This window comes from Corapipo altera, unplaced genomic scaffold, assembly GCF_003945725.1.
Source record: "Corapipo altera isolate COAL_440 unplaced genomic scaffold, ASM394572v1 349, whole genome shotgun sequence".
Lineage (NCBI taxonomy): Eukaryota > Metazoa > Chordata > Aves > Passeriformes > Pipridae > Corapipo > Corapipo altera.
Genome location: NW_020884997.1, coordinates 831,468 through 844,242, shown reverse-complemented (window position 1 = coordinate 844,242; position 12,775 = coordinate 831,468). Strand labels below are relative to the sequence as shown.

Below are 12,775 nucleotides of genomic sequence, written 5' to 3'. Positions count from 1 at the left end.
GGTGCGCAGCTGGACTCCCCCGTGCTGCCTCAGCACTGACCGTTCTCAAAGCCTGTTCTCCTCTTCCTCCCTTTCCCTCTCTGCCCCTCCTCTGGCTCCAGCCCAGCAGCTGCTTGGCTGCGCCGGCCTCTTCCTCCCCCAGCCCCTGTGAGGACACAAATAAAGGGCTCTGGTTTCACCCTCACTCTTTGCTGCCTTTGTCTGGCTGCGGGACGGGTGCCACGAGGGTGCTGGGGACACAGGCCCCTGCCAGGCCCGTCTGCCCATATACGAGCCACTGCTGTGGGACAGGTCCCACGTCCTGCGCGGTGACAGCCCTTTCCATGGCCACCTCCCTGCCTTCCTCCCTCCCTCCTCCATGACGGGATAGTTCTGGGCAGCACAAAGATCTCAGTGCTTCTGAGGGAAATCCCGGCCAGGCGAGTGGGACCTTCGCTGTGGGCAGCACTGGGGCCCTTTGTGCCTGTTCAGCCACCGGCTCTGCCCTGGCCCGCAGCCAGCGGCCCCTCCGGGCTGGTGCGGGGCCTGGGCCTGGGGTCCAGCTGGCCCTGCAGAGCCCCTGTGCTGGGAAGAAGCAGCTTGGGGCACTGGCATTGCTGTTTCTCACACTCTGTCTCCCGCTCCTTGTGCTGCTGGCCCTTCCAGCTCAATGCCCCGTGTAGCTGACGGTATCTGCCCGCCAAGGCCTGTACCCCTGTGGCCCCAGGGCCGTGTCTGCTGGCAACGCACCAGCCAACGCCTCCGGTGGCTTTTTTGATGTCCCAGAACAGGCTGGGCAGGAAATGCAGTGTGCAGGTCCAGCTGGGAGTGAGGCAGTGCTGGTCCCTGGGGGTGATCCTGCCTCAACACGCCAGCTCTGTGCAGCACTCACTGCTTCCGTCAGCCCCGTCCTGGTGCAGCTGGTGCTTCCCAGGCGTGAAGGTGTGTAAGGGCTCATGAGCAGCACTGCACCGTAGTCCCAGTCCTGGTCCTCAGTCACCATGGAGTCAGGTCCTGCCAGCAAAGCAGCTGGGGTCTGCCTACAGCCGGGTGGGATGGGGACAAGGACCTGGTGGTCTCTAGATGGGCAGTGGGTCCCATGTGCAGCACAACACCATGGTCCTGGGGAAGGGGGCTGCCACAGCCCCTTCTTGCTGGTGGCTGCTCCGCTCCCAGCCCCAGGCACCAAGTTTTCTTAGTCCTGTTCACCTCTGCCTTCCGCAGCTTCTCATGGTGTCAAGACAGTATCAGCCCCGCTCTGCCTCCACCACGCTGCCCTTCACAGCATGGGGCTCCAGGCACGGCCCCAAGACAGCCGACAGCTGCTCAAGTGACACCCTGCCAGAGGGTCACAGGGACCCTTGGCACAGCCCTGGGCAGGCACACAGCCACCACGCTGCAGGGCCCCGCGTGCCCTGGCCCAATGCTCAGTCAAGCACATGGGGACTCTGCAAGTCTGACAGCCAGCATGGCCCTCCTGCCCTGACTGAGTGAGGTGCAGCCACAGCAGATCTTCCCCCAACTGCACCAAGAGCCGGACATGGCTCCTCTCCGTGGGGCCACCAGGATGGTTCCAGCCTGGGAAGTCGCCCAGCCCCACTGCACACACATATGTCCAAAGGAGACACCTGGACTTTATATAAAAACCACTGACATTTCTGCACACGCACATGGGGCCATGAGGGTGTCTCTGCCCACCCGGTGCAGGGGGAGCTGCTCCCTGCCCCCTTCCCTGGACACGATTCACATTTTCCACGTATTAAAAATGAACCAAACACAGACACACAGCACATGCCACGGGGCCGGCACCACCTGGCCGCACGTGTGGCCCTGGGTCCCACAGCAGGACATCACAGTGAGTCGGGGTGCGAGGGGGCTGTGGCCGCCCCCTCCTGCCCTCTGCATAGAGGGGGTCTGGGCCCTGCGGAGCCGGGGCCGCACCAGCAGCCCGAGCCAGGCACTGTGTCCATTCCCACGGTGGGGATGCTGGGCTGGCACAGTCCCGCAGACATCCCTGGAAGGCATGCAGCACCCCTCACACCCACCGTTGCCAGTACCGAGGTGATGCCCAGGGAGCTCCTGGGGGTCCAGACCCCACTGGCTGGTGGGTGCTGCCGCAGGCCACGGGCACCAGGCTCCAGGCATGCACACACAGACAACACAGACCCCGGCCGCGGCACGGTCCGGTGAGGCTCAGCAGAGCAGAGGTGGTCACGGGCGAGGGCTTGGCTCTCATCCTCGTCACACCACTGAGTCCTGGATCTCAGAGCCCAGGCGCACCCGGGGTCTTTGGCAGGCAGGAGACACCTCCACAAAGCTGTCCCGGACATGGAGGGGCCTCTTCTCTGACTCAGAGAAGGCGCGTGGTGTGCCCGAGGGCTCGTGCACTGGGGTGCTGACGATGTAGTTGTCCTGCAGGGCCTGGTAGCCCTTGTGCTCAGATGCCGCACTGGGCAAGCTGCTGCCATTCAGGGGCAGGCTCTCCACTGGCTTGCGAGGTGGCTTCTGGTGCCGGCTCGGGTCTCCAGGCTCCAGCAAGGCCTTCATGCCATCACGGTGCCGGTGCAGGACAATGAGGGCCAGCACAAAGACGGCGGCAGCGAAGAGCACACACATCACCAGGAACTCAGTCCAGTAGGTCTTGCCATCCAGCCGTGCTGCGGCGCTGCCCACTGCCGAGGTGCTCCGGGACGTGCTGACCGTCTCCAGGGCGTCGTGGCCGGAGGCCACCTTCCTGCCAGGGTCCAGCGGCCCATGGCCCAGCTCCTGCACGCTCACACAGTAGCTGGCCATCAGCTTGTGGAATCCCTCCTCCAGTGACCAGCACTCGTAGGTGCCTGCGCGCTCGGGGCTCCCCACCAGGATGAGGGCCCCATCGGGCAGCACCAAGTAGGACGCGTTGACAGGTGCCCCGTCGTGCAGCCAGCGCCGCGAGGCCAGGTTGGAGAGCAGCCGGCACGGCAGCGGCCGCACCGCGTTGGGCGGCAGCTGGATCCGTTGGCATGGGGCACCCGAGGCTGCGGACAGAACTCACGGTCAGCGAGGGGACCCTGGATGTGGATGGGGGAGTAATGGGGGTGCAGATTGGGAGCCTGGGATGTGTGGGAGCCCCTGAGACACCCAGTCCCATGGTAGCCCCCACAGGAACTCACCTGGGGGCAGGAGGATGCGGGGACGGGGCTGGGAGGCATTGGCCAGCTGGCAGAGCCGCTCCGTGTCAGCATCCTCGATGTCCTGTGCCCAGAGCCTGGGGACAGACAGGTGTCAGGGCAGTGGGGTGCTGCAGGTTGCAGTGGGGTGCTGCGGGATGCAGGGGAATGGAGGAGAATGGGTGCAGCACTTACTGTGGGTGTGCTGGGGGGTGCTGGGTGACCCTGCGGCAGGCACCACGGCTCCAGGCACAGAAGGGGTCCCGTGCCAGCACACACTCCCCACAGCTGCGGTACAGGCTGCAGTTGGCAAAGGGCACTTGGGCCACTGCTGTGTAGGTGGCTGCATAGACAAGGCCCTGTGAGAAGAAACACAGCAGCGTCAGGGGGTGGTTTCCCGTGCACCCCTGCCCTCCCAGGTCTCTGTCTCCCAGCCCACAAACAGGACCTGCCTCATGCAGGCTGAGCCCCCCTGTGTCCCTCCCCCCTTGCCCTGGTTCCTGCCTGGTCCTGGTCCAGCAGCAGCTGGAGAATGGGCTGCCCGTCAGGGAAGAGGCAGATCTCCTCGATGATGTGGACGCCGTGGTTCACTCGCACAGCCTTGTGCAGCCGCCCATCATCTGTGAACAGAGGGGCTGTGCTGAGTGGGGCCAGGGCGCACAGTGCACACCCTGCCCCACCAGAGCCTGCCTGCACCCACCCATGCCCAGGAAGAGGACGTCGTAGGTGCCGTGCAGGCCCTGCGCGCGGTGCACGCCGATCTGCTGGTAGCGCCGGCGGCTCTGCAGCAGCAGCGGCTGGCTGCGCACGGGGCTGTCCATCAGGAAGTGGTCCTTGATGAAGTTCAGCACCCGGTCTGGCATCTGCAGCGATGAATTGATCTTGAGGTGCCGCGTGTGGCTGGTGATGCACTGTAGGGGAGAGGAAGGGGCTCGGTAGTCCTCAGGGCAGCGGGTGGGTGGGCGGCTCTGCTGTGGTGGCCGCCAGGACCAGGAGAGCACGAGGGGCTGTGTCGCGTCCTGCGCTCGGGCAGGCGCCGAGGGGGCACCTACTGTGCCTGGCCGGGGCTCTGGCACCGGGCCAGTGTCCGTGTACCACTGCTGCGTCTCACGGTTCACCTCCTTGTAGAGCCCACCAAAGGCACGCTGCACGCTGCGCATGGGGAAGGCACAGACAGCCGAGCCCAGCCCCCCCTTGTTCCTGGTGGGGAGAGGCAGAGCCCGTGGCAAGATCAGGCCTCTGCCTCTGCTGAACCCCCTGCACTGCCCCCCACAGTGGCCCAGGTCCCTGTCACTCACCATTGTGAGGTGAAGACCCCGTAGAAGAGCGTGTCCCTCCAGCGCAGCTCACCCGGGGTGAGCACGAAGATGTCCTGCAGCACATTGAAGGGGAACCCGTCCTCGGGGTGTGAGCAGAGCAGCTGAGCTTTCAGGAAGGTCGTCCACCGCCGCTGCAGCACACGCTCCCCGCCCTGGTCCCCCTGTGTGGCACAGCGGGTCAGGGCGTGACACCACAGCTGTGGCCACGGGGAGCCTCAGGGGCTGGGTGAGTGGAGTAGGGGTCCAGGCACTGAGGGTTGGAAATGTGCAGGGTGCTCCCACATACCCCCCACCCCAACAGTGAGTCATATCCCAGGCACAGTCCCCCAGGCATCCCCACTGCTCTGTGCCCACCTTGCACACACGTGCGATGCGGGAGACAATGGTGTTCTCGAAGTAATCGAACTCCTTCCCAGTCTCACTGAAGAAGAAGTAGACCTTGTCGTCGTCGCCCTCGGGGTTGCCGGCAGGGAGGCTCTCGCGCAGGTAGGCTGAGCCCACGAACACGGGGTCTGGGGACACAGGGACCCTTAGCACTACTGGCCCTATCCCCAGCTTCCCACGCTCTGGGGGATGAGGACCTTGACCAACCGTGCCAGCCCCAGTGCTCACCCTGCAGCCAGTTGAGGGAATTTTCGGTCTTGAGGGCAATGCGGTTCTCCTGACTGCGGGAGATGGTCGGCTCATTGCCCTGGAAGTTGCTGACAGTCCCGGCATAGAGTTCTCCATCTACCAAAGAGATGCTCCTGCTGAGACCCAGCACATGCCACTGGCACGGCCCCGCTCCCCACCAGGGTCCATGACAGCCCGGCCCTGGCTCAGCTTGGTGGGGCAGATGCAGGGAGGGTGAGACCCAGGGAGGAGGGCGAGGGCCGCAGAGCACTGCAGGGAGGGTGAAGGTGCCAGGGTGGTGCAGGGAGGGCAAGAGTCCTGAGGCAGCACAGGGAGAGTGAGAGTTCCAGGGCACTGTGCCTTACCGACCATGACAGCCGTGGAGCGGTACTCGGGGTCGAAGGGGCAGCGTCCCTTCCCATCCTCCAGCAGCACCTTCCCTGACACATCCCGCTCCAGGCTGAAGTGTTGCATGTTCTGCAACAGGACAAAGTTGTGAGCTAGCAGTGCTCACCCCAGTGCCCGTTGAAGGGCCCCATCAGCGTGGGGGGACCTGAGTGGGGCCCCGCTCCTGTACTCACAATGTAGGCACAGGCTGGGCTGAAGGCACAGGTCCCACAGGTGTACAGGTGGGTGCTGTTCAGCCGCAGCAGCAGCTTGATGTAGTTGTGACAGTCCCTCTGCAGGGGTCAGAGGAGCCAGCTCAGCCCTTGGCTCAGCCCTCCCACCCGCATCCACCCTGCATGGGCACTGCCCACTCCACTGCAGCCCCTGACAGCCACTGGTAGTGGGGCTCACCTGGGGGTCCTTGCCCTTGAACACACACTGCCTCTTCTTCTCCTCATCCGCACTCCATACCAACTGTGGAGAGGGGACAGTCACTGGGAGCCCCTTGTCTGTGCCTGGTCCACCCACACCTTCCTTGGTCTCATCCCCAGCACCCACGTCCTCCCCACGCCAACCATCCTGCTCCGGGGTGGCTGCTCCTGAATACAGCAGCTCACTCAGACCCAAAATGCTGGTGGGGAGGGCAGCCCCTGCACTCCAGCTGGCGAGGTGCCCCCTCCCTCCCTGCGGGCAGCCCATCCCATCCCTAAGCTCACCCTTCGAGCTGGGGCACCGGGCTGGAAGTGGCTGGTGTTAAGGGTGAGAAGCAGCTCCCGTGCCCCCAGGTAGAGGGTCCTGCCGTCCGGACTCAGCAGCAGGGCCGTGTAGTTGGACACGCCGGGTGCCTCAAACCGCTGCACCACCCGCTCGGCTGAGTCTGTTGGGAGGACAGTGACTGGCATCAGTCTCATATGGGCACCTGACCCCCAAGACTCCTCACCACGGCCCCTCTGCTCAGCACCTCGGCCGTGCCACCCACCCAGAGCAACCAGGGCTGGATCTGGCCTATGCTGCCAGACACGTGTGGCACCACACACATTGCGGTGAACTGTGCACGGCCACAATAGTGCCCGAGGGCAGCCATGAGGCACTGCTGTGTCCAGGTCCTGGGGATGCTGCAGCAGCCCTGCCCAGCACTGGGGTAGCTGCCCAGCTGCACACAGCCCCAGGGCTCAGCCCCGTGGCGCAGGAGGCTCAGCCCAGCCTGGGCCCACGGGGACCCCATCATCGCAGCAGGGAGAGCATCTCCCTGCCCCGGCTCACAGAGCTCAGCCTGTGCTGGATGCAGGGCTCAGCCTGGTGCTGCCCACCCTGGCCCTTGGGGCTCAGCCTGTGCCGGACACGGGCAGTGGCTGTGCTGAGTCAGGGAGTGCCCGTCCCGTCCTGTCCCGCGTGGGTGGCCTGGCCCCGGAAACCCTTCCTCTCCTGCTGCTGCTCTGAATCAGATGGGCCTGGCTGTGTCAGCGAGACACGTTGGGCTGACTCATACTGCCAACTTCCCTGACCTCTGACACTCTGGGAACTCCCCGACCTCCCCCGACCCCCTGCCTGCTCCCAGAGCCCCACCAGGATAGCCCTGGGGCTCCTGCCAGTCTCTGCCAGGTAAGAGCCAGTACAAGCACTTGAGGACCTGTGAGGCAACAGTGCTGAGGGGCAGGAACCTGCTGCTCTCCCCCCCATCGCTCCACACACCTCAAATGCCTCTGAATGGGGCAGCATCTCCCCTACCCTGGGGGACTCAGTTGGCCCCTGCCCCAGCACCCACTCCAGTTCTCCCACAGTGGTGCAGAGAGAGGGAAGTCAATGCCCCAGGGCATCCCCTGCAAGGGGTCCTGCACCCCAGTGCTGGGACGATGTCACCTGTGGTGGGCACGGCAGCAGAGGGGCAGCAGGGCCCCTGCACCCTGCAGAGCTGTCCTGACATGGGGAGCTGCTGGTGCGGCTGCCAGGGACCTGTCAGGACACGACCTGCTTCTTCCAGACAAACCTGCTGCAGGCACATCCAGCGCTCCCAGGGGAGCAGCTCCCAGCTCCTCCCTCCCACTAACTGCAGCCCCATGCAGCCATGCTCCACCAGAGCCACCACTGGGCACACACCAGTCACTGGCCCATGCCTCCTGCCCAGCTCCTCTTGCAGTGCTGGGGTCCAGCTGGGACCCCCAGGCACTGCCTGTGGCTGCAGCCCCATAGACTCTCAGGTGGGCAGAGCACGGGCAGAACCGCCCTGTGCAGGCAGGGCTGGGCAGCACAGCACAGCACAGCACGACGCCAAGCTGGCCATCGTGCTGGCTTCCAGCCTCCCATCCAGCTTGGCGGGTCCCACATCTGCTGGTGCCACCACGGCCATGGCCAGTGGTCACGGGAGCACGTGGTGGGGCCACGTCCACACCAGTGAGCCACAGCGTGCTGAGCCAGGGAGTGCTCCCAGCTGCCCAAACCACGGCACCCTCCCAGGCCCTGCCCAGCGCAGGACGGGATGGGCTCCACTGGCTGGGAGCAGCTGGATCCAGCCACCTTCTCCTGGCAGTGCAGCCAGCCTGGACACCTGTGGGCAGCCCCCCCGTCCCAACACAGCTGCCAAGGCTGAGCCCAAGGAGCGTGCCCCACTGCTATCCCACCCTGTGCCAGCTGCTGGGGGGCTCTGCAGGGCAGGAGGGGGCTGCAGCCAGGCTCCTCACTCGTGAGGGCTCTGCCTAACTGAGCACCCTCCCAGATGTCCTTCCCCAGCCCCTGCCCAGCACAGCCCTCAGTGCTCTGGGGCCATGTGGCTGACGGGGGCCTTCAGTGGGGCCTGGGGCTGCCCGGAGCTGAGCACAGCATAGTACAGGGCTGGGGGAGCCCCGGGGACACACTCAGCAGGGAGGGGACCCACAGGCAGAGGCCCCAGACCGGCTCAGCCCATCCCATCTTGTACAGGACACGGCTGCTACCACTGCCCTGTGTGCAGGGACATGAGCACCCCTGGGTGCCCCAGACCCTCCCGCCCTAGGTGGGGGTCTGGACACAGAGACGTGTGTCCCTGTGCCCCACAGCATCCCCGGGGCTCTGCCCCAGCCCTCGGTCCATGATCCGCTGACGGGGGGGTCCCCGTGTCCCCCCGTGTCCCTGGCAGGGGCTGTGCACCCTCGGCACTGTCACACGGCGTTTCCACGCGGGGCCGCCCCGTCCCGCGGCGCGAGGAGCCCGGGGGGACGTGGGACGCTCCGCCGCCCCAGTGGGGACGCCTGCCAGAGCCCCCGGCGAGGGCTGACCCCCCTCCCCGGTGCCGGCGGGCCCTCACCCACCGAAGGTTAGCGGACACTCACCGTAGGGCAGGCTGACCCGCGGGACGGGCTCCGGAGCCGCCGAGAGCAGCAGCGCAGCCAGGACCGGCAGGACCGGCCGGGTCGCCATCCCGGGCTGAGCCTCCGCCGCCGCCGCCGCCGCGAAGCCGCCCGGGCGCTGCAGACCTGCAGGAAGAGAAGGGGCTCAGAGACTCGGTACGGTACAGCACGGTCCGGTTCGACCCCGCCGCCCGCCCGGCCCCGGGGCTGCCCGCCCGCCGCTCGGCACCGGGAGGGGCGGCCACGCGCAGAGCCCCGCCCGGCACCACCGAACCGGACCGAGCACTACCGATCTGTTGCCGAGCCGTTCCCCGCCGTACCGAGCCGCTCCGGCCGCCCCAGTCCCGCCGGTGCCCCGGGCGGGGCGGGCCGCTCGGAAGAGGAGGCGGCCGGTTTCCCGCCGGTACCGCCCCCGCTCCGCCCCGGTGGGACCTGGCCCTGGTCCCCGCCCCGCGGCCGTCACGGTCCGGAGGGGACGGGGCTTTGTCCCCGCCACTCCCCGCACCTCCCTCCATCCCCGCGGCAGGGAGAACCGGCGGACCCAGGACCCCGGGGATGGCCCGGGAGGGACTGGCTGGGGGTGTCTCTGCCCTGGGGACAGCTCGGCCCCACGGATGCTGCCAGAGCCCCCCCCCAGCCCCTCAGCTCAGGCTGTGCCCCATGGCCGCTCTGCTGGAGCTGAGGGCTCTGCCTGGCACAGCCCAGCGCTCCCTGCCCTCCCTCGGGAACAGTGGGGTCCCACGGGGTGCCTGTGCCAGCCCTGCCACGGGCAGAACTGGCTGGTACCGGTGTCCCCACAGGCAGCACCCGGCAGAGGGGACACATCCTTTGCCATCCCCTGTGCCTGTCCCGGGGGTCCTGGTGTGGCCATGCTGCCGAGCAGGCAGTGCTGGGCAGGACCCTTTGCCTGGGTCCTCGGTGGGCTTTGTTCCCGGCCAAGGTGTGGGGAGGATTTGCAGTCCCCACACGCCCGGGAGTGCTGCCCGCCTGGCCAGCAGCTCCCACGCAACTGTTATTAATTACAGCTCCTCATATCGCCATGGCAATGGGGTGACAGGGGGACAGAGGGGTGGAGGTTGGGGGCTACCCTGCAGCAGACAGCTCTCCTGGGGTTGGGGTGCCCACCGCTGCCCTTCCCAACACTACGCATGCCCTGCCTGGCCAGTCCCAGCCCTGGCACCCCACTGGTGGGACACCCTGTGAGCCCCCTGCATAGGAGGAGCACTCCCCACACTCCCCGGACAACTGCAGCCATGCTCCTTTAATGGCTGTCCCCACATTCATGGAACAACTGTGCCCACACTCTCACACTCTGCCTGTTCAGCATTCCTGGACAGTGCCCGCTCCCGGGCTGTACCTGATGCTCAGGGGCTGGGGCTGTAGGGTACCCCGCTGTCCCCCTTGGCCTTGCTTCCTTCCTGTCCTTGCTGCTCCCGCTGTGCCTGACGAAGCCTGATGTTCCTTTCCAGGCCCGGGACAGCCCCACAGCTCCACCCCGGCCTTATCAGCACCCTTTGCCCGGGAAGTGCCACAGACAGACAGGAGTCAGCCAGGCATGTCACCCTGTGTGGGGTGGGAGCAGGCACTCCCCTTGCAGACATGGCCCCCTTCCCCATGGCACCCCATGGCACCCTGGGGGACTCTGCGGTCTGAGCCGTCACCTGCACATGGCTGTGGGAGTGCAGTGCCAACACCACGGCGTGATGGCACACAGCAAGGACAGGACCCCTCCGTGGGAAGGGCAGCTGCTCTGGGGTGGGCAGGGGGGACAGGAGCAGGAGGGAAAGGAAGGGGCAGGCAAGGAAGGAGGGAAGGGTCAAGCAGGGAGGGAGGGAAGGCAGAGTGGGAAGGGAGGGCAGGAGCAGGCAGTGGAGCCAGGCCAGAGCCTGTGCCTTTAAGTGCCGCTCCAGTGCTGCTGGCAGCTGGGGCTGTTTACGCCAAACTCCCATTTATCTCCCGTCCTGCCCACGCAGCTGCCAGTGGGGCAGTGCCGGAGGCACCCGCAGCACCCTGTCCCACTCTGCACCCGCGCAGGCCCGTGCGTGCCCTGTGCCCCGCTGCAGGCACTGGCACGCACTCGTGCGGTGGCCATGCCACCCTCCTTGCTTGCTGCCAGCGATGGGGAAACCACTCCGGGTGTCTGGGCAGCACCAAAACACACAGCCTAGGGTCAGTGGGCAGGTGGGGTGGTGGTTTCTGCACCAAATTCCAAAGCCAGCTCCTGCCGCCCTGTTCCACTGGCAGCGGGTGCCTGGGAAGGTGGTGGTGGAGCTGAGTGCTGCTGCTGCCTGCAGGGAACGGGGACAGGGCTGCGTGTGCCTCGATTTTGCTGCTGCCTGTGTATTCCCACCTTCCTCCACAGCCTGCCCCACATGGGCAGCAGTGTGGGTACGGCCCCTGCTCAGAGACCCACACCCGGCTCGCACGCAGCCCACGTGCCTGGGCTCTCCCCAGCTCCCGGGGCTCACACACGCGCCCCCGGCTCGGCTGGCTGTGGGAGCTGCCAGACAGAAGCAGGCGGTCCCTCCTCCTGGCCATACACATGCACAGCGTGTGAGCACGCATGACACACACCTGCAGCGTGTGGCTGTGGGCCCTGCCGAGTCACAGATGCTCCAGCTCCAGCTGCTCAGCACCAGCTGCTCGGAGATCGCAGGTCTCTCTGCATGGGGATACCTGGAGGCATGGCCGCAGCTGGAGCATGGCTCAGCTTTGCTGCTTCCCACCAGCCCCCCAGGAGAGGCCTCAAGCAGGATGAGGGGCTGGGGCAGCCTCTGGCCTGCGGCATGAGGGCTCCCCACAGGACCCCGAGGCATCCCTCATTCCGTGTGCACCAGCTGTGACACCCTGCCTGAGCCAAGAGCCTCCCATGGGGCAAAGCTGGGCTGTCACCATGACCCTGGCCCGCCACCAGCTCAGACTCCGCTGCCAGGACCTCCAGGCTGGGGTGCTGATGCTGTCTGATGGTGGCACACAGCAAGCCCCTCACTGCCCCACAGAGGCCCCTTTGCCCCAGCAGGGTGCTGTGGGGGACCCTGCACCCAGGGCACCAGGTACCCCAAACCACACACCTGTCCAATTGCTCCTGCACAATGTTAGAGGCTCAGCTCTGAGGGCCATGGGGTATCCCCACAGCCCAGTTGTCCCCCGTGATGTCAGTGCCTGCACCTCTGCACTGCCTGCCCAGGGGGCTGCAGGATACATGGGATGCTTCCCTGAGCCCCTACTGCTTGTCAGGTACCCCTGGCACAGGGCAGAGCAGAGCCAGCAGGCACCCCTGGCAGCGAGCAGCCTTGGTGGGCAGCAAGGTGGTGGGCCCCAAGTGCAGGCACATCGGAACCCTGGAGTGCCAGAATGGGGGGTTCTGGCTCAGGGATGGGTGCCCCCTTCCCAGCCAGTTTAGGCTCTGTAGACCCCAAACAAGCACTGGTCTCCTTAGTCCCACAGCACCCTTGCTACCCTTGCCATGGTGATGCCTGGATCAGAGGGGGTGCCAGCCCCCCAAGCAGCCCCAGGCCCAAGTGGAGCAGGCACTGGGGCCCATGGAGTGACCTGACAGCCCATGGGATGCTGACTCTCCCTGCGCCCCCAGCCCAGGGGCTGCCTGGGCCCCAATACTTCCTCAGGTGCTGTGCCCACACGCCTGTGACACACAGCATGTGTGCAGGTGTCCAGGGCACAGCACACAGTGGGACACACCACGCACACGTGTGTCCCACCCCTGAGCGTGCACCAACATGCCTCCCCACGAGTAGCCAATGACACCCATCCCAAGCACCGTCCGTGCCTGCGCTTCCACACCCTCGGCCAAGCCACGGCGTACGCACACCCGGCACATGTAAACACACGCAGCGAGGTCACGGGGTGTTCACGCCCTGGGCAGCAAACACACGTCTGGGAACAGGCTGAGGAAATGGCCCCCGGTGTGCCTGCACCCTGCACATACACACACACAAGCACATTTGCACATACATACACGCGTGTACACAGGCACGCTCACAAACAC

The 12,775-nt window shown here is 66.1% G+C and overlaps 2 protein-coding genes across 2 annotated transcripts in view; both read right to left on the bottom strand.

Annotated features, from left to right (window-relative positions):
- The window catches only part of GDPGP1 (GDP-D-glucose phosphorylase 1), a 1,805-nt gene extending 823 nt beyond the window's left edge, over window positions 1-982 (bottom strand). Inside the window, exon 1 of the mRNA XM_027666701.1 lies at window positions 872-982. Coding sequence (XP_027522502.1) covers window positions 872-982 — 111 coding nt within the window. The remainder of the gene's footprint in view (window positions 1-871) is intronic.
- Window positions 983-1,601: 619 nt separating this feature from the next.
- On the bottom strand, window positions 1,602-8,895 carry SEMA4B (semaphorin 4B). Its single transcript, XM_027666712.1, has 14 exons — window positions 8,752-8,895; window positions 6,163-6,323; window positions 5,858-5,920; window positions 5,641-5,739; window positions 5,425-5,536; window positions 5,060-5,176; window positions 4,802-4,959; window positions 4,427-4,608; window positions 4,181-4,328; window positions 3,829-4,039; window positions 3,633-3,748; window positions 3,324-3,487; window positions 3,132-3,226; window positions 1,602-2,996 (listed from the first exon to the last, which is right to left on the bottom strand). The coding sequence occupies exons 1-14, from the start codon at window positions 8,837-8,839 to the stop codon at window positions 2,221-2,223; spliced, it is 2,490 nt and encodes an 829-aa protein (XP_027522513.1). The 5' UTR covers window positions 8,840-8,895; the 3' UTR covers window positions 1,602-2,220.
- Window positions 8,896-12,775: the final 3,880 nt, after the last annotated feature.

Excerpts from the sequence above, each read along its gene's own strand:
- SEMA4B (XM_027666712.1), bottom strand. The coding sequence starts at position 8,839 with ATGGCGACCCGGCCGGTCCTGCCGGTCCTGGCTGCGCTGCTGCTCTCG. Across the intron at positions 4,329-4,426 it reads GGGGTCTTCACCTCACAATG|GAACAAGGGGGGGCTGGGCT; the intron begins GTGAGTGACAGG and ends TCTCCCCACCAG. Across the intron at positions 2,997-3,131 it reads CCGCATCCTCCTGCCCCCAG|CCTCGGGTGCCCCATGCCAA; the intron begins GTGAGTTCCTGT and ends TTCTGTCCGCAG.